The 19055-nt window shown below is 39.5% G+C and overlaps 1 protein-coding gene across 1 annotated transcript in view; it reads left to right on the top strand.

Moving 5' to 3' along the window:
- The window catches only part of ARID2 (AT-rich interaction domain 2), a 184035-nt gene extending 175233 nt beyond the window's left edge, over positions 1-8802 (top strand). Inside the window, exon 21 of the mRNA XM_075551842.1 lies at positions 7179-8802. Coding sequence (XP_075407957.1) covers positions 7179-7323 — 145 coding nt within the window. The 3' untranslated portion in view covers positions 7324-8802. The remainder of the gene's footprint in view (positions 1-7178) is intronic.
- The last annotated feature ends 10253 nt before the right edge of the window (positions 8803-19055 follow it).

Raw genomic sequence — 19055 nt, 5'->3', positions numbered from 1 at the left:
CTTGAATTTTTCCCATAGCTCTGTCCTTGTAAACTATGTTAATGTGACAACAGTTTCTTCGGCATTTTTTCCTGAAGAGGAAACAAAATTTCACAGCCACATGCTGTTCTCTTAAATTGGCCATCACAAAAAACAAGGTTCAAGCGAAACTGCTTTTCCAAAAAATTCACTTTAACCAGAGAGAACCTTCATAGGTGACGCCACTGGGTGCACCAACTCAGAGCAAGTTGCCCTATCCTCTAGTAGTGAGAAAAAAGCTTACTATGAGAGCTCCCTCCAGCTGGGCTTTTTTCCATTGTGGGGGTACCCCCTCATGTATACATATGTGTCTGTGTGTGTGTGTCTATATATCTATCTTATTTATATATATGTCTATCTTATTTAATATATATTAAAATGCTGACTCATAACTTTTCAGTTTGAGCAGCAATGGTGAGACAGAAACCATAAGACAAGCCTCTCCAGTTGTAGGGATTTTAGCTTGAGCAAGTATGCTGGTAGAAAATCTGACAAAACCTACATGTGTGAAAGGTAAGGAACTGGAGCTGCAAAAGATAGTTCTGCTGATACTTCTCATCCTTAGTGTGTGTTTTGCTTAATAAAACAAATTTCTATTTGCAATAAGGAAAGCAAACATGGATTTCTGAGATGGTTTACCTCGGTTCTTGCTTCTCAACGCTGAAAGAATTCACATGGCGGAAGCACTTTTGTAAATCCAAGTAACTGTTATGAGGGAAAGGGAAGTTTGGGGTAGTACAGTCTCAGGTAGTACATGCTATCTCTGGAAAGCAAGCAAGGCCGCGTGACTGGGGCTGTGGGAAAGTTTGCGACTGAAAATGGCCACTGCAGGGGAAAAGCCATGTGAAAAGAGTACTGGAGGAGAGCTGGGAACCAGAGTGCAGAGCTAAGAGAGTGCCTGCCCTTGGGCCCTGCTTTTATTCCCTCCTCCATTGCTTGAAGGGGCGTGGTTGAGGGTATTGCCATTCCCAATGATAAAACTGTGGGTCGTGACCCCTTTGGGGGTCGAACAACCATTTCATAGGTGTTGCCCATATCATAACAGTAGCAAAATCACAGTTATGAAGTAGCAACAACAAATAATTTGATGGTTGGGGGTCACCACAACATGAGGAACTGTATGAAAGGGTTGCAGCATTAGGAAGGTTAAGAACCACTGGCCTAAGGTCAGGGACACCTGTGATGTTGCCCTGTGAAGGTTAAGGTTGACCTTCACCTGCACGTAGGTGACCATAGTCTGCACATGCACAGCTTTGGATTGTCCCCATAGGTGTCTGATGTGTGCCTGGTTTCTTTGCAACCCCTTTGTTATGGCTTGGCCAGCTGATTTTCATTTAGATCCCTAATCTAGCTGTCTTTCATTACTCTGTCGAGGTAATAGGAACATATGTAGAAATTTCCCTATTTTCTTACTATTTTTAATGTCGTGTCCTAAACGGCACGAGTGTTAACCGATTTTCTTTTTTTATCTTGAAATTCACAGTCTGATTATTGCCCTTTTGCCTTCTTTTGAGTTAAGTATCTTTTATCACTGTAATGCATGAGGGCTTCAACATGTCTGTGGAAAATGGAATTGAAAAATAAGGGAATTTTCCATGAACTCTTGAACCCCCCTTGCACATGGTATTTTAAAAATCATGTAGTACTAACAAGTTTATAACCAAATAGAATATCCACCCCCCAAAGAGAACCTTTCAAAAATTGAGTTCCTCTGGTATTTGCCTTAGTATTTCTGCATGCTAGTATTTTTTTTACTATCATTTACCTAGTATTTTTTTTTACAAATTATATGGTGGTGTTTATTTATTTATTTTAAATAAATCATTTCATACAACTCATCACAATCCATTGTGTCAAGCATAACAAATTATATTTTTAAAAGAATTGAATATCCTTAAATCTCTTTTTTTTCCCTTATATTATTGTTGTTACAGTTTTAGGTTAAATTCCAAATCAGGTTTTATCAGATTGTGAGATACTGAGCCAAGTGGTATATGTTCTTTTTTCTGTATAATATATAGTTTGTTTTTGTTTTTCATTTTTCTTAGTTTTCTTCCCCTTTGAAGTCCCCTTCTTCAGCTTTTTGTCTTCCTGTTTCAGTCTAGACTATTTGCTCTAAGTCAGATGTATTGGTATTTTGTTAGGAATTCTTTCTATGTTGAATTTGCTATATATATATATATAATCATTTTATTGGAGACTCCTACAGCTCTTATAACAAACCATATATCCATTGTATCAAGCACATTTGTACATATGTTGCCATCATCCTTTTAAAAACATTTTCTTTCTATTTGAGCTCTTGGTATCAGCTCCTTTTTTTTTTTTTATTGCCCTCATCATTCTCAAAACATTTGCTCTCCACTTAAGCCCCTGGCATCAGCTCCTTGTTTTTTGAATATGCTTTCTTGAGTCCCATTTGCTTCTTAACTAAGACCCTGCACATCTGAACATGATTTTAGTCTATCTAGGCTCTTGATAGTTTACCTGAATATAGTATTCTAGGTTGGAAAATAATTTTCCTTTAAAAACCTGTCAGCATTGCTTCAGTGTTTTCTATCATCCGTTTGGTGTTGGGCCATTCCAAAGTCCGTACTTCTTATCATACCTTAGTATGTGATTTCCAGTCCTACCCCCAAGCTCTTAGGATCTTATGATATTGTAGTATTTAAAGCTCAGTTGTTAACCAAAAAGTCAGGGGTGATCTGGCAGTCTTTGTAAAAACATTATAGCCTTAAACTTAGGGAGGTTTCATGTGCCTGACATCGTTGTTAATAAGGAGTCTGCCTGGCCTAAGTGTTAACTGCTGACTGCAAAGTCAGCAGTTCAAACCGATCAGCCCTCCACAGGAGAAAGGCTGTCTGTTCACATAGTGATTTACAGTCTCTGAAACTCTTGGAGGGATGCTGTGAGTTACAATAAAAAATCAGCAAACAGACAAGTTGGGTTATATGGAGAAGAATGCAGCATCAGGATTGGATGAAGGCTTTTTATGCAGATGATGCAGCTTTGCTTGCTGACCAGGAAGCAGACTCAAAGCCCTTGCTGATGAAGATCAAGGATTGCAGTTCTCAGTGTGGTTTAAGACTCAATGTAAAGTAAACCAGAATCCTCACTACTGGACCAATAGGTAACATGATAAACGGGGGAGTGGGGGGGGGGGTTGAAGTTGTTAAGGATTTCATCTGGCTGGGATCCATTCAGTGCTCACGAAAGCAGGACTCAAGAGATCAAACAATGCATTGCAGTGGATAAATAGGCACAAGTCCTCTTTAAAGTGTTGAAAAGCAAGGGTGATACTTTGAGACTTAAAGTGTTCCTGTCCAAAGGCAAGCCCTGGTATTTTCATTTACTTTATATGCATGTGAAAGTAGGCCGTTGAATAAGAAGACCTAAGGAGAATCAGTGCATTTGAATAATGGGGCTGACGAAGAATATCAAAAGTATCATGGACTGCCAAAAGAACAGATTTATCTTGGACAAAGTACAGCCTGGATGCTCTTTAGAAACAAGGATGGCAAGGGGCCATCTCAGCTTACTTTGGGCATGTCACCAAGGGAGTCCGGTCCTTAGAGAAGGACTTCATGCTTGGTAATGTGGAGCGGCAGCGAAAAGGAAGAAGGCCCTCAACAAGATGGGTTGGCACGGTGGCTGCAACAGTGGGCTCAAGCCTAAGAACCGCTGTGCTTCGTTCTCTCGTGCTTAGGGCTGCTACTAGTCACCAGCACTTAGCGACACCATGAATCTGAGTCAACTCTGTGTCAGGGGAGTATGTGTCCGTACTCTGAGGTAGTAGGGGCTTGGGGTTTGAAGTTTCATGATGGACATGCCTTGCTAATTATTTTTCATCTGTGTGGGCATTTCATTTCATTTGATGTCCGTTCTATTTGGAGATAGATTTCTCTTTATTTAAGTTATATTTCTTTTTTAATTCCCTGCCATCATTCTCTATTCCATGCTTTCTGAATCTGTCTTATTTGCATGTTGTCCCTCCTATTGACCCTTTAATTTTTTTTAGTCTTTTCTCTCACCAATTTTTTTTTTTCCTTTAAAGTCTATTTTATGGAAATCCTCACTTTGTCTTCAAATCCTATGTGAGTGTGCGCTATAGATGCCCTACTTCGGTCTCGAAGAGCTCTGGCTTCATTTTCAGGTGTGGTTGGCAGTGCCGTCTCGTCCCTCTGATGAAAGGGCTGCTGGGGTTCTAGAGGTGGTCTGCAGTTCCCTCAATGAGTTCTCTCTTAGCATGTTTAGGGCTTTGACTTCATCCTTGATTTTAAGAATTAAATAAGTACAAGCCAACTGTGTCTGGTCGAGATCTGTCATTGGTGATTATTGTTACTCCTGAAAAACATACCAAATGCCAGTTCTTGTAGACTTCAACTGGGTTCTTCTAGAGAAGAATTCTGGATTCTTCCCCTTTGAGGCTGGGCTGTGGATGTGGAGGAGGTCACCCAGAGCCCCCAGTGGGGAGGACTTGGGAAGATCTCACTGGTCCAGTATATAGGCTTTCACCTAATACCTGATTTCTTACCCCTAACTGACAAAATGTCAATGTTTCTAAATCCTAAGCCTTTCTGGTTTCATTTCTCCAGAAGAGTAAACTTATTTCTTTCTGTATTGTTTGTGGTTTGGGGGTTTTATTTGTCTGTGGTTTGAATGGAGACAAATTTACAATTCAGATGGCTGTGTTTGCCTGAAGCTGATTTACATCTTAACATCATTATTTATGATTATGCTTTAAGAACATTAAAGGGGCATAGTGTTTATTTCTTAAGTTGTCAAAAAAAATAAGGAACATTTTAAATTTGAGGTGGAATTTTGACAGGCATATTTCATTTGCTAGCTAGTGAGTAATACAGTACTTATTTTTAAACTTTCAAATAAAGAATATTAATTTATATTTTTAAAGTTTCTTAGTTTAAAGTCATCCAGGTGATTTCCGTTTAGTATGTTTAATTCTTTCCATGATATTCAAATGAAAAAAAAGAATAAATTGACTTTATATGTCTAGAAAATACTATATTTTTTAGGTTTTTTTTTAAACTGAAGGCTTGTGGGCAGGTTTATTGAAAGTTCAAATGTCTCTTCACTTCTCAAGAAATAAAATCACAGAAATGTTAGTTTACTTTTACACCTTTAAAATAAAAGTCATGTTAATCAATCGTGTATTAAAAGTATACAGAGTAAAAAGGTAAAGCTCAATGGATTAGCAGACATCGAACCACCACATAGCTAACCATCCCGGTGCAGCAGCAATGAGCCTGGAGGCCCGGTGCCTCTCGAACGGCCACCCCAGTCAGCTTCCCACAGGACTCTGCTGTCCCCATCTGGTCACACTATATGGAAGTTTTTCCTGATTTTGAATTTGATATTAGTGGAGTTACATGTATGTATTCTGCTGTGCTTGGGTGGTTGTTTTATAGTTCATGGTTGTGTGTGAGCAATCCATCCATGTTGTTCCCTGTAGCAGAACGTTGTTCACATTGCAGTGTGGAATTCTGTTGTGGGTACTCGATTGGACTTTTCCCTTCTAGTTGTGATGAGCATTAAGGCTATGCACAATACATATGAACCCGCTACACGTGGTTTTTTGGCCTCATAAGTAGATATTTGTATTGTGCTTTTCAAAAGAACTTGTGGTTCCATAGGATTTTGTAACTTTAGTGTATAATGCAAAACCATGCACCCCCAAGCACTAAGTGATAATCTCAGTTGTACTAAACCAATGGTTCTCAACCTTCCCTTTAATACAGCTCCTCATGTTGTGGTGACAGCTCCCACCTATAATGTTATTTTCATTGCTACTTCATAACTGTAATTTTGCTGCTGTTATGAATCAGGCAACCCCCAAATGGGTCATGACCCACACGTTGAGAACTACTGTACTAACTACTAAACACATGCCAGTACATGTTAATGTATTTTAGCCATTTGGGGGGATATGTAAACTGATGTCTCCACATGAGAGCTACATAAAAGATGAGACCCAGATGGCCAAAACCATGAAAAGATGCCCAAACTCCTACCCATCCATCTCAGGGTTTTTTTTAACAGCCCCCATTGGCATACACTTCACACATCACACAATAGTTCACGCACATCAAGAAGAGTTATACGGTCATCACCGCAGTCTGTTTGAGAACATTTCTTTATTTTTCTACTTTCATTATTAGCTCCCCTTCCTCCCCCGTCCTGCCCCCAAGATCTCAATTTTTTAAGTCACTGTGGGTAAACTTACACTAGCTGTTTGTTTTGTTTTTCTCCTAATGATTTAACATCAAAATTTTTAAATACACAATAAACTTCAGGTCAGTTTGCAATAAACACCAATATACCAACCAACCTAGCTTTTAGCATCTAACATTTCACTGCACTTGTTTTATCTCATCTCTCTGTTTGCGTCCCTCCCTCCATACCTGACAGATGGTCACGAGTCTTCTCACCCCTCAGCATTGTTCACTTATTTGCTTAGAAGATGTTCACCTGTGTAATCTCTAATCTTTGTAAATACAACCACATCTGTATTTTCATTTGGGGGTAGATATTTTCCTTTTAAAATTATAAATTAAAATTTTATAAAATTATAAATTAAAATTTTATAATTTATAAATTTATAAAATAAAATTATATATAAAAATAAAATTGTAAATAAATTATAAATTTATAAATTATAATTTATAAAATTTAAAAATTTTCTTGTAACGAGTAATGTGATGGTCAGTTCCAAGCCATGTTTTAATAAAAGCTACCATTTGGTTCTTCTCCAGCTGCTTGGTCCTGTGCACTTGTGAGTCATTGTAGATATTCTAGAGACATGATGGAAAGCAGGTGTCGGAGTGAGCTACAAACTCTCAGTGTCAGGCTCCATGGAGAAAAGACACAGCCCACTGTCACACTACTTAGAAAGTTTGTTCTTCTTCCTGTGCCTCGGTTTTCTCGTTTGTAAATTGAACAGGTTAAACTGATTTTTCCCCCCCAGGTCCCTGCTCCTCTTCTCAGAGTGAGATGTCATGGTACAGTCGATGTGGAACCATGTATTGTTTCTACTTTGCTTTTAACTTGTACAATATATAATAAAGAGTCGTCACGCCCACCTTGGAGAACCTGGGGCCATAACTGGTCAGCTTCTTATGTATGTGTTTTGTCTGTTTTTCCAGGTTGCTAAAGAGACACGAAAACAACTTATCAGTGCTAGCCATTAGTAACATGGAAGCTTCCTCCACCCTTGCCAAATGCCTTTATGAACTTAATTTTACAGTTCAGAGTAAAGAACAAGAAAAAGACTCAGAAATGCTGCAGTGAAAAATAATTCCACTTCCACAGTGGGGACTCAAAGAAAGTCAGACACATTTCACAGACTGTTACTGAAGCAAGCACCAAGTCTTAATGGAACAGAGACCATAGAATGAATTATTTTATCTCCTCCCGTGATGCTGAGAGGAAGCTTCGTATTCTGATCTCTGAGTGAATCCCTTTGTTCTCTGTTTAAAAATTTTTTTTAAGAAAAGGAACTGCTGTGGGATTGTCAACCAGCGTATCTGCAGGATGTATCTGAGATCTGATGAGTCCTGATGGAGACTGGTAGGATCAGAATTCTGTACCATCCACATTGGAATATACATGGAATATTGTAAAACCTACATGAGCAGATGAAATAGAAGCATTAAATATTTTTATCTATATCCAAAAAGGAGCACATTTTTATATTTACAAAACCGTTTAAGCTGGTTTGAATAATTAAAAAAAAAAGTTTCAGCACACCTATACCCCCTAATCTCAGAGGGGGCTACCAATATCTAGCTATGGATTGTGTGTTTTGTTTAGAAATCAGTAGCTTGGTTTTCTTACTTGAGCCAATATATTTTCACTTATTTATTATCATAAAAATTTACCAGTCTGAATAGATCTTGTAAATATTTGTGAATAGATTGAACACCTTTCACGCCACTGCAGCCACTGGAAGTACATTCTGTGGTGTCCGAGAAGCATTATTGGTAGGTTCTCAAGTTTTCTAGACTTTCCTGTCAATTGTAAGTAATTGTGATATATTCTACGCAGTGGGTGAATGTTCTTTAAATTTGTGTAAATACTTCTGCAAAGGTACTGATGCTGTAAAGTCAAAACAGTTTTGTGGAACTGTGATTTTTCTTTTTTTCTTTTATTTGGGTTTTTGTTTGGTTTCCCTCTCCTCCCTTATTTTTTGTATTATACATCTTGTAGAACTCATTTTGCTGGCTGAAAGAGTATGGAATAATATATCTCATGTCATTTTTGTAGAAGAAAAACTATTTGAAGGTATTTTTTGGTTTTCCCTAACATGTATCCACTGTAAACGTTTGTCATGTGCAAGCTCAGAGCTTGGACAGAATTTTTTGTATTTGTAAATTGGTTTAAATACATGGAATTTTATACAGGTTTTCTCCTGTGTTATATATGCATTATGTGCAGGTATGATATTTTCTTCACTACTTTTTCTATCTTAATATAGTGTGGAATTTTATTGTATTATTCTTCCATTCTTAATACTGTACCACATTCCTGCTCAGAAACTGCTCACTTCCTTAAATTGTCTTTTCTCCCCAGTGTGAAATGTATCCATTTATAACTGCCTATTGCCTGTTCTATTAGCATCCAAAAATGTGGAAGGCCTCCCAACCACCATTTCTGCTGTGTCCTTAGGATGTGCAGTAAAAAAATATAGACATAACAGTTTCTGTTATAGAATGGCTTTATTTACTTTGGTGACTGTTTATAGTTTTTAAATAAAAGACTGAACATTTTCTTGAGTCCTTCGTTTCTGAGTATGCTTAAGACATTCTTTAAAAAAATAGAACCATAAATTCAGCTGAAGGCAAGGTCAACGGTCACCTATCAATTTATTATATGTTGATTGATAAAGCATTAGAGGATAGCTAAGAGAGGTCTTCTTTACTTGACAAATTTGTATGAGATGACTGGCTAGTATGTATTTTCAATTTGTTATACCGCAGAGTAAACCCAGATATAGCATATGATCTGTACATTTAAATCTCAGAATACCTTTTACTATTGGTCGCTTGAAGACCTCAGTCACATTTTCTCATTGAATTGAGAGCTCGGACTGATGGGCATTGTGTTTCTTTGACTTTTTCTCAGAACCACAATGTAGCCAGGAGTTTGGCATGAATTCTTAGAGGAGAAGGGGCTCACTTAATATTTTCGATTCAAGTAGCATCACAGAAAATTCTAATATCTCCCCAAAGGGAAAGGAATTGTAACATCGCCCTAAAGGGGGTCCCTGGCACTACGCGGCCGCTGAGAGACTTCTCCCGGCTTTAGTCATATTTACTTCGTGGGGTGGTGCAGTTTAATCCCAAGACTGGGGTTGTCGACCAGACCCCCCCCCAAAGAGAGCAGATGCCTCCACTCTGACCTGCAAGCTTCCCACGTGTAGAGGACTTATGGTAGTTGGCATCGCTTGGAGACTTTTCTATCTGTTATATAAAAAAAATCTCGTGACTTTTCCTAAAATAGCCTTGGTGTGACATCAATGCTTGTTTTAAAGGTGCCTGTTTCATTTCAAAATAAACTGCGATGATAATTATATTGTTAGAAAAGAGACGAAACTTCAGGTTTAGAAAAACGGATTTCCATAGTCACCACTCTTCACGTCATGGCACTGCATGCTAGCCCTAGCTCCTGTGCTACAACATGTAAATATGTCTGCGGTGCCCTCGAGCACTGGTCTCAGCAGAGTTCTCTAAATGTATTTGACCTACTCCCACTTAGGTCTTTCCTCTTGTAGCTTTATAGAAGTATGTAATGAAATAACATGGACTTGCTGGGTAACGGGATCAAAGTGCTCACAGCACAATACGTTCTGCATAACCCTCTCATTCATGAAAAGGTGCTCCTTGCTAGACAGAAACGTGCTGATTTCCAGTATTGTTATTTTTGTCTAAAGTTCTGTAAATACATGCTTTAATGTTATCTTTGAGAAATCTATGTAAATAATATAGTCTAAAGCATAGAGACTGTACAATTCTGTGTTTTATCTGTGCCTAGTGCTCTGTTGGCACTCAGATTTTAAGTAACAAAATTGATAATCATATAGCCAAGGCATATTTTTCTTCCAAGCTTGAGACAGGATGTGACTATATACTAATGAGACTCGGTAATACAGCCACACACGAAAATTTGTCTCATTACTTTATAGTCATGCCATGTATGTTTTTTTAACCATAAAATGACAATAAAATGATTTTTAAAATGAGAATGTTTTGGATAAGTGACTTCTGTCCTGATCTTAATCACTGTGTGTCTTGGGCTGGGTTCTGTGGAGACAGAAGCCCTGTAAGACTGATAGCTGTCTATGTACAGAGAGGTCCGGCTCAAGCACACGGCTCACTCTGTTGGAGAGGTGACAAAGTTCTGAGTCTCTGGGTCAGATGGCAGGGGCAGCGAACTCAAGATTGGCAGATTCACAGATCAGACCATGTATAGGCTTTAGGCTGCAGAAGGAAATGAATCCAACGTTGGCAGGTAAGATGACAGGTGACTGTTGTCTCCCAGGACCAACGGGCAATAAGAAGGCCAAAGAACCAGAGGTCAGGTGACAAGCCAGATTCGAGATGCAGTCCCAGCAAAAAGCAAGCAAGCATTTCGAGAATATCCACATTTATTGGAAACAGATCATACCCCTGAAGAAACTGCCTGTCAATTGACTGGCTACTCCCTGCAAATTTCCTGCTGAGATGATTATATTAGAATTCAGTCACGACGTTAACTGCAAAGCCACCAAGAACCTTGGACAGCCAACCAAGTTGACACACAAGCTTAACTACAGCACACTTTAATAAACATCAAAACGACATTGCCCCTTCACGTGAAAACATGATGGCCCTTCACACCGAGAGAGAACTGGTGAGAATCAGGGATGCGGCTACCAGGCAGGGCAGCAAGCATTTTGCCTGTGGGTTGATTTACCAAACAGTAAGGTTACAGAAATACCTGGTATCTAAGGGAGGGTTTTGCTTACCGCTGTCAGCGGGCTTAGCTTTTCTGAGTGTACATAAAACACCTGCTGAGTCACTTAGAATTTTCACTGCACGAGGAGCCATGATGGTATAGTGGGCAAGGACAGCAGTTTGAACTCACCAACTGCTCCTTGGGAGAGAGATGAGGCTTTCTGACCCTGTAAAGATTTACAGCTTCAGACACTTGCCAGGCCAATTGTACTCCCTTACAAGGTGGCTATGAGTCGGAATCAACTCTCGGAATCAATCAAGTGAGCAAGTAGACTTAGCTTGCTCTTCTGAGGCTGCAGGCAAAGGCAGAACCACTTTAATGACACCACAGCCAGTACTCACTAACTTCCTCTGCCACGTTGGTTCCTGTGGAGCTGTAGTTCTATTATATAGCCTCATTCATGAAGAAAGGGAGCAAATGCTTCTGGGATAAAAACCAGTGTTGGTGAAAATTGAAATGGGTTATGTCTGAATGAGAATAGCTAACACGCATAACCCTGTTTCCTTTGATAAGTTGAACTACTACTGAATTTCAGTCTGAAATATAATTAGATACCTGCATTCAAAAGACACAGTGCCTTTTTTAAAGTTTTTTTTGTGAATAGTCAATTCAAGAATTAATAGTTTTAAATATCCCATGAGACGTCTCTTCCCCATCCCCACTACCAGTTGGTTTGCAGCTATTCCAGTTTGCTGAGTACACCTCCCGTGTTTACTACATCCAAACAAGTTCGTACCCTCTGTTCTCCTTTACACACAGCATTCTACACCCCACTGCTGTGCGTCACTTGAATTGCCTGTCTTCAGGTCGTCCCATGACCGCATGTGGAGAACTTGCTCATCCTTTCTTGTAGCGCTGTGCTGTCATATTCTATTGATGGGACATTCGTATCCAGACTTTAGTATACTGCTTCGCGTGGAGGGCTTTCTCTTAGCACAGTGAGCATTTTACAATAATTGCTTCAGTCTTCACCAAAAAAAAAAAAAGGAAGTGCTAATGCTATCCCCATTTTTGGATAGTTACATACATTGACCAAATTCATAAGTTAAATAATTTATTCACATAGCCTAACTAGAGAGTTTTAGTAGAATTCTTTTCAAATGGAGTCGGTCTCAAGACCAAGACTTACCAGGGCGATCCCAGGTTACAAAAGAGATCAGTTTTGTTTTTAAATACTTTTATTGGGGGCTCTTAACCTCTCATCACAATCCATACATTCATCCATTGTGTCAAGCACATTTGTACATATGCTGCCATCATTATTAAAGTATTTTCTTTGTCTTTGAGCCCTTGATATCAACTTGTTTTCCCCCCACCCTCCCTCATGAACCGTTGATAAGTTATAGATTATTTTAATATCTTACATTGTCCTCTGCCACCCTTCTGTTGTTAATCCCCCTGGGAGGGGGGTGTATGTTGATCCTTGTGATCCAGTCCCCCTTTCACCCTCACCTTTCTCTTATCCTCCTGGTATCTCTATTCTCATTGTTGGCCTTGAGGGGTTTATCTATCCTGGAGTCCCTGGGTTGTGGGCTCTTATCTGTGGCAGTGTGCATGTCCTGGTCTAAAGCGATTTATAAGATAGAATTGAGGTCATGATAGCGGGGGATGGGGGGAGGGCGGGGAGGAAGGAAGCCTTAAAGAACTAGAGCAAGGTTGCGTGTTTCATTGGTGCTATACTGTACCCTGACTGGCTCATCTCTTCTTTGTGACCCTTCTGTGAGGGTATGTCCAATTGTCTACAGATGGACTTTGGGTCTTCATGCCCTGCCCCCATGCACACATCCATTCACATTGGACATGATTTTCTGTTCTGGGTCTCAGATGCCTGACACCTGATCCCATCAACACCTCATGATCACACAGGCTGGTGTGCTTCTTCCATGTGGACTTGGTTGCTTCTCAGCTAGATGGCCACTTGTTTATCTTCAAGCCTTTTCTTCACCACATTTGCTTATGCACCCATTTTGTCTTCAATGATTGTGTCAGGAAGGTGACCATCACAGAATGCCGGATTATTAGAACAACGTGTTTTTGTGTTGAGGGAGATCAGTTCTTAATGTGTCCTTACATCTGAAGTTCATTGTAAACTCACAAGTCTTTTCAATTATTGAAAAGTTGCATGTGCAGCAAGTGAAAATGACCGTGCTGAAGAATTGCTGTTAGCAGAAAGATTTGATTGGTTCATATCAAACTCAATGCCATTGAGCCCGTGCCAAATCATGGCAACTTTAGAGGACAAGCTAGAACTGCTCCTGAGTGTGTCCGAGACTCTTAACTCTTTATGAGAGCAGCAAGGCCCATCGTTCTCCCGAGGAGCAACTGGTGGGCTCAGACTACTGACCTAAGGGTTAACAGCCAGATGCATAATAACCATTACACCACTAGGGCTACCAGAGTCATTCTGGGCCAAACCAAAACCAGACTCATCTAATCTATGCTGACTCACAGGAATCTTAAAGCAATCCTATAAAACAGGGTAGATCTGCCCCTGTGAGTTTCTAAAACGGATTCTTTCCTGGAGCAGAAAGCCCTGTCATTGTCCCAGGAGCAGCTGGTGTTTTCAAACAGTTGACCTTGTGGATTGTAGCCCAAGGTGCAACCACTACGCCACCTGGACTCCTTAATTATTCTAAAGTGAGGGCAAATTTACTTGAGAGTAAAGGGCGAGTTATTTGGCTGTAAATCTGACATTAATTAGCTTGGAGGTTTCCTATACACAAAAACAGGCTTCTTATAACGAGCTATTTTATTTCTTTAAACCAGTTTTATTGGGACATAATCTACACACATCGTAGAATTTAATAGTTTAATCGTATCAAGAGTTATAAAATTATTACCGCAATCAATTTTAGAACACGTCTTCCTTGTTCTTGTTATTAGCTCCCCATTTCGCCCAACCTCCCCTGCCATATCCCATAAAACCTTCGAGCAGTTCCTGCTCTGTAGACACACCCATCCTAATTTTATATACAGCAGAACACCCCCCCCCCTACTCAACAGAATCGGATTTTGACATGAAATAATGGAGAACATTTTGCATCGGAGATCGAACAAAACATCAGAAATCTGACCCGACACCACGTGATTTTTTTCCACACGTGATTTTTGTTAACAAAAGCCGTTGGTGTTTCGGTCAGTTGGCGTCAGTTGGCGTTAATACGTGTTGTTTAAATCTTTTGCGGCTATGATGCAAGTGTTTTGCTAGAATTGTCTTAGTTTTTGTACCTTTTTGTTCTGTCCTAAGAGTTTTTTGAAAAGAATCATAAGGACTCTTTTATGTTTTTAAGGAACTGGTTAATTATGTTACTGATATTCATGATAATCTAGTAAACCCTTTTTAGAAAACAGTTAAGGAAACGCCAACAGCAGACCACATTCGATTTTTTTTTTTTTTTAAGAGCTAGTGAGCCAGGTCCTGGTAAAAAAAAGGGAAAAAAGGGGAGAGAAAAACTACTGAAAAGTAGCTACCAGTTGATTTTTATGGAAGGGGATTCCCCTTCCAAACAAGGACTCTCTCTTCATACCTCCTCTCCTCCACCACGTCCACAGATCCAGATCCTCATCAGTCTCAAGGTATGGACCATACTGTATTTGTTAAAAACTTTTTGAATGTTGTGTTGTTTCTTATTTAAAATGTTATTTAACTCTGAACTTATTTACTTTGAAATTTCTGTTTAATGTTTTGTATAAAGTGGCAAGGTTAGGGTAAGAACGGATTAATCAATTTTCAGTTATGCCCTATGGGAAAATTAATTAAGAACTCAGCTGTATCGCATCTCAACATGGGTTAGCGTCAAGGTCCAGAGTTCTACTGTACAAAAAAACATACAAAAACAAAGAAAAAAATAACAAAATAGAAATAAAACATCAATTGAAAAGAAAGCATAAAATGCTAAAACAAAATAGAATATCTTTAAAATCAAAAGGGAGATAAATTGATGTGCGTGTTAAATGTTAACCTAGCTACATCTGCTATAATCCACTATTGTGTGCTCTGCATGATAGCATGACTATTCATATTCATGTGAGTCTTCATTTGTATGCATTTCCCCTTCACTCTTTTTTTAACTGAAATAAATTTTATGTGGGTCAAAAGGGAGATCAAATGAGATATTACATACTAACCTAACTGTATCTACTATAATTGCCCCCACAGTGCTCTGACAACGAGGTTAGTCATATGGGAATCCACTGGAGGAGTAATCTATGTGTGGACGCTGCACATAAATTTGGGGCTTACACCGTCAGCCATAACCTTTTGCAAACCAAGTGTTGGCAATTTAAACTCTAATACCATTCCCTCCTTCAGATTATATTTTTGGATAATCCTTGGATATATGCAATATAGTCCTTGGATCACTCAGGCTTGTGTGCTTCTTCCGTGTGAATTTAGTAGATCCCTCACTGGCTTCTTGTTTGAAGACAGGCCTCTAACACCCCACATGATATTCTTTCTGATAGGTGGGCACCATCTAGTTTCTTCCCTGCACTTTGCCATTGCACCTATATCTTCAGTAATCTCTTCTTAAGGGTGAGTGTCAAGCTTAATTGGGGCTAGAATTAAGTGTGAGCCCAAAATCCATTTATATGCCTGTTTTATATGTCTATGGTTCAATTTAGAGACATATTGTCATTTTATATTAGAGGACATTATCAATCTCCCTGGAGCATAACAAAATTCTATTAATACCGTCGTTAATTTAGCCAATGGTATAGAATTTACAACATGGCTGAGGAAAGGAGGTTATACAAGTATAAGCTAGCTGTGCACCGCAACACATGAATTAGTGACTTGTGCGGGTTAAACTCAGAAGTGACCAGATACTATTTACACAAACAATGGGGGTTGGTGATGGGGTAAAACTTTCAATAATATTAATTGACAATGGCAGAACCAGGTTAAATAATACATGATTAAATAATACATGTCATAATGACAGATTAAACAATACATATCATAATGCAGCAAGGAAGGCGTTAAAATATTAAGTAGATAACAGTGCTGGGCCACCATTCATTGGGTACCCAAGACATTTTGGCCAAAGTCTGATGACTGTCAATTCTCTACCCATGGTATGGCAGTCATCAACACAGACTTACTTTTTATGCAGCATTTAAAAAACTTTCTTTGCTACATTATTTACTGTTGTTATCTAGTATTTTTCCTATAAATCCCTTCAGAGCTTTTTCATAATTCCTCAGGTTTACTTTCTAAATATTTTATTAGTTTATCATCACTTACTTAAATTAACCTTTTTAGAGCCAGAAGTACGTTCTGGAAGTTTCCTTTAACAAAAGGACAACTCTAAAATAGTTATAATCATCTGAAACCGCAGCTTAAAATCAACATATACCCAGTCAGCTCTAGTTCTAACAATCGTTAGCTGCCTGTTTGGAAAAAGGAGCCATTCATCCTAGACATGTTTAGGATGTTACTAGGATTATTTCCCCCTGTTTATATCTTCCTAGATCTTGTCCTACTGAGTTTTGATATTGCACACAAAGGATAAGGAGAAATAGCCCTGCTTTGAGGTTAGGGCAAAAGCTCAAGTGCAGGCTAGTTTGATAAAATGTAACAGAAGTGCTGTGAGAGAATGATAAACATTGGATTTGGGAGGCAGTAATGTGTGAGACTTTATTTGACTTATGGGGGTGGGCGGGGAGCAGAGGCAGGAGGCTTTGTGGAAAAGGAAACTTGTCTTTGAATAGGGACTTTAAGGTAGATACAAATTTGGCACAGAAATTAAAGAATGGGTTTAGAGGAGCCTTGTTCAGGGAAAACCTGGGGAGAGGTTATAGATTAACCAGTGCCAAGAATGAGTAAAAGGTTCAAGCTAAGAACACGCAGGAAAATGCACCAGCATAAAGCTAAGGAGCAGATGAGGGCCAGGAATGGCCCAGTACACCAGAGGAAGGGGGACTGAAACATCTGGACATCAAGCACAATAAGTGAGAAAGTCCAGAATGCTTGTTTGCACAGTCAGATTCCCTCAACTGATGGGAAAACATTTAGCCATTTAGAGAGCAATAAATTACTGTGATCATCCAATAAAGCTGCAAATAAGATACCTTGTTTACAGGTAAACAGACAGATAACACTAGTTTTCAGGTTAATCCTTTCAACAAATACATTCTTCCAAGGCAGTAGTTGCCTAGTAATGGGGAATTTTCTGAATTGGGTAGCCTTTCAAAATGAAATTGCTTCTTATTTTTACATGAAAACTGGCACGAATGATCCTGAAGGCTGACACAACCTAATACCTAAAGGATAAATTTGAACTGATGCACAATTTTACTATCCTGTACATATTAGGTACTTGTATATTGCTGATTTATGATGTTTCAGGTCTTAAACAAATCCACTTAAAAAATCATTATCACTTTGCACTATATTTTTTAAAGTTTATGAGCGCATTTTTTGAAATACATGATTACTCTTCGAATGGGATGGGGTGGGGAGTTGTTTGTTTTTAAGCCAAATCCCATGATTTCTTGTTTATTTTCCGTGGGGATGGATGGGGAGAAGTGGGAGAAGAACTCAGAGGGTCTGACCCCGAAGAGCCCAAATTTGATTCCAGGAATCTCTATATCTATCCTTATTAATAGCACAGTGTTTTGATCACGGTACCTTTATACATTTCTTTTTTTAAAACATTTTATTAGGAGCTCATACAACTCATCACAATCCATACATACATCAATTGTGTAAAGCACATCTGTACATTCTTTGCCCTCATCATTTTCAAAGCATTTGCTCTCCACTTAAGCCCTTTGCATCAAGTCCTATTTTTTCCCCTCCCCACTCTCCCCTCCCTCATGAGCCCTTGGTAATTTATAAATCGTTATTTTGTCATATCTTGCCCTATCCGATGTCTCCCTTCACCCCCTTTTCTGTTGTCTGTCCCCCAGGGAGGAGGTCGCATGTAGATCCTTGTAATTGGTTCCCTCTTTCCAATCCCACTCACCCTCTACCCTCCCAGTATAGCCACTCACACCCCAGGTCCTGAAGGTATCATCCGCCCTGGATTCCCTGAGCCTCCAGCTCCTATTTGCACCAGTGTATATCCTCTGCTCTATCCAGAATTGCAACGTAGAATTCGGATCATGGTAGTTGGGGAGGGGGCGGAGGGAGGAAGCATTTAGGAACTGGCGGAAAGCTGTATTCTTCATGGGTGCTACATCGCACCCTGCCTGACGCATCTCCTCCCCTAGACGCCTCTGCAAGGGAATCTCCAGTGGCCGACAAATGGGCTTTGGGTCTCCACTCTGCACTTCCCCCTTCATTCACTATGGTAGGATTTTTTTTTTGTTCTGATGATGCCTTATGCCTGATCCCTTCACCACCACGTGATCACACAGGCTGGTGTGTTCTTCCATGTGGGCTTTGTTGCTTCTGAGCTAGGTGGCCGCTTGTTTACCTTCAAGCCTTTAAGACCCCAGATGCTATATCTTTTGATAACCGGGCACCATCAGCTTTCTTCACCACATTTGCTTGTTCACCCGCTTTGTCTTCAGCAGTTATGTCGGGAGGGTGAGCATCAGAGAATGTCAAGAAAGTATTCTTGCATTGAGGGACTGCTTGAATAGAGGCCCAATGTCCTTCCGCCACCTTAATACTAAACCTATAAATATAGGCACATAGATCTATTTCCCCAACCTCATAAATATATTTGCATATATACATGTCTTTGTCTAGACCTCTATAAATATCCTTTGCCTCCCAGCTCTTTCCTCTATTTCCTTTGACTTTCCTCTTGCCCCACTATCATGCTCCGTCTCCACCTGGGTCTCAGCTATACCTCTTGGTTACATTAACCTTGATCATGCCCTACCGTGCCTGCCACACCTACCTCACCACCAATTTGGATCACTTGTTCCCTTGTCCCTGGGCTTGTTAACATCATTCCCTTTCCCCCCACTTCCCCCTATCCCCTGTCCTCCCAGAACTGTCAGTCCCATTTTTTTTTTCCTCCTGATAGTTCATCCAGCCTATCTTATTTACACAGACCTGCGGAGATAATAAT

This window comes from Tenrec ecaudatus, chromosome 6, assembly GCF_050624435.1.
Source record: "Tenrec ecaudatus isolate mTenEca1 chromosome 6, mTenEca1.hap1, whole genome shotgun sequence".
In the NCBI taxonomy this organism is placed as follows: Eukaryota; Metazoa; Chordata; class Mammalia; order Afrosoricida; family Tenrecidae; genus Tenrec; species Tenrec ecaudatus.
This window is presented reverse-complemented; position numbering and strand designations above follow the sequence as displayed.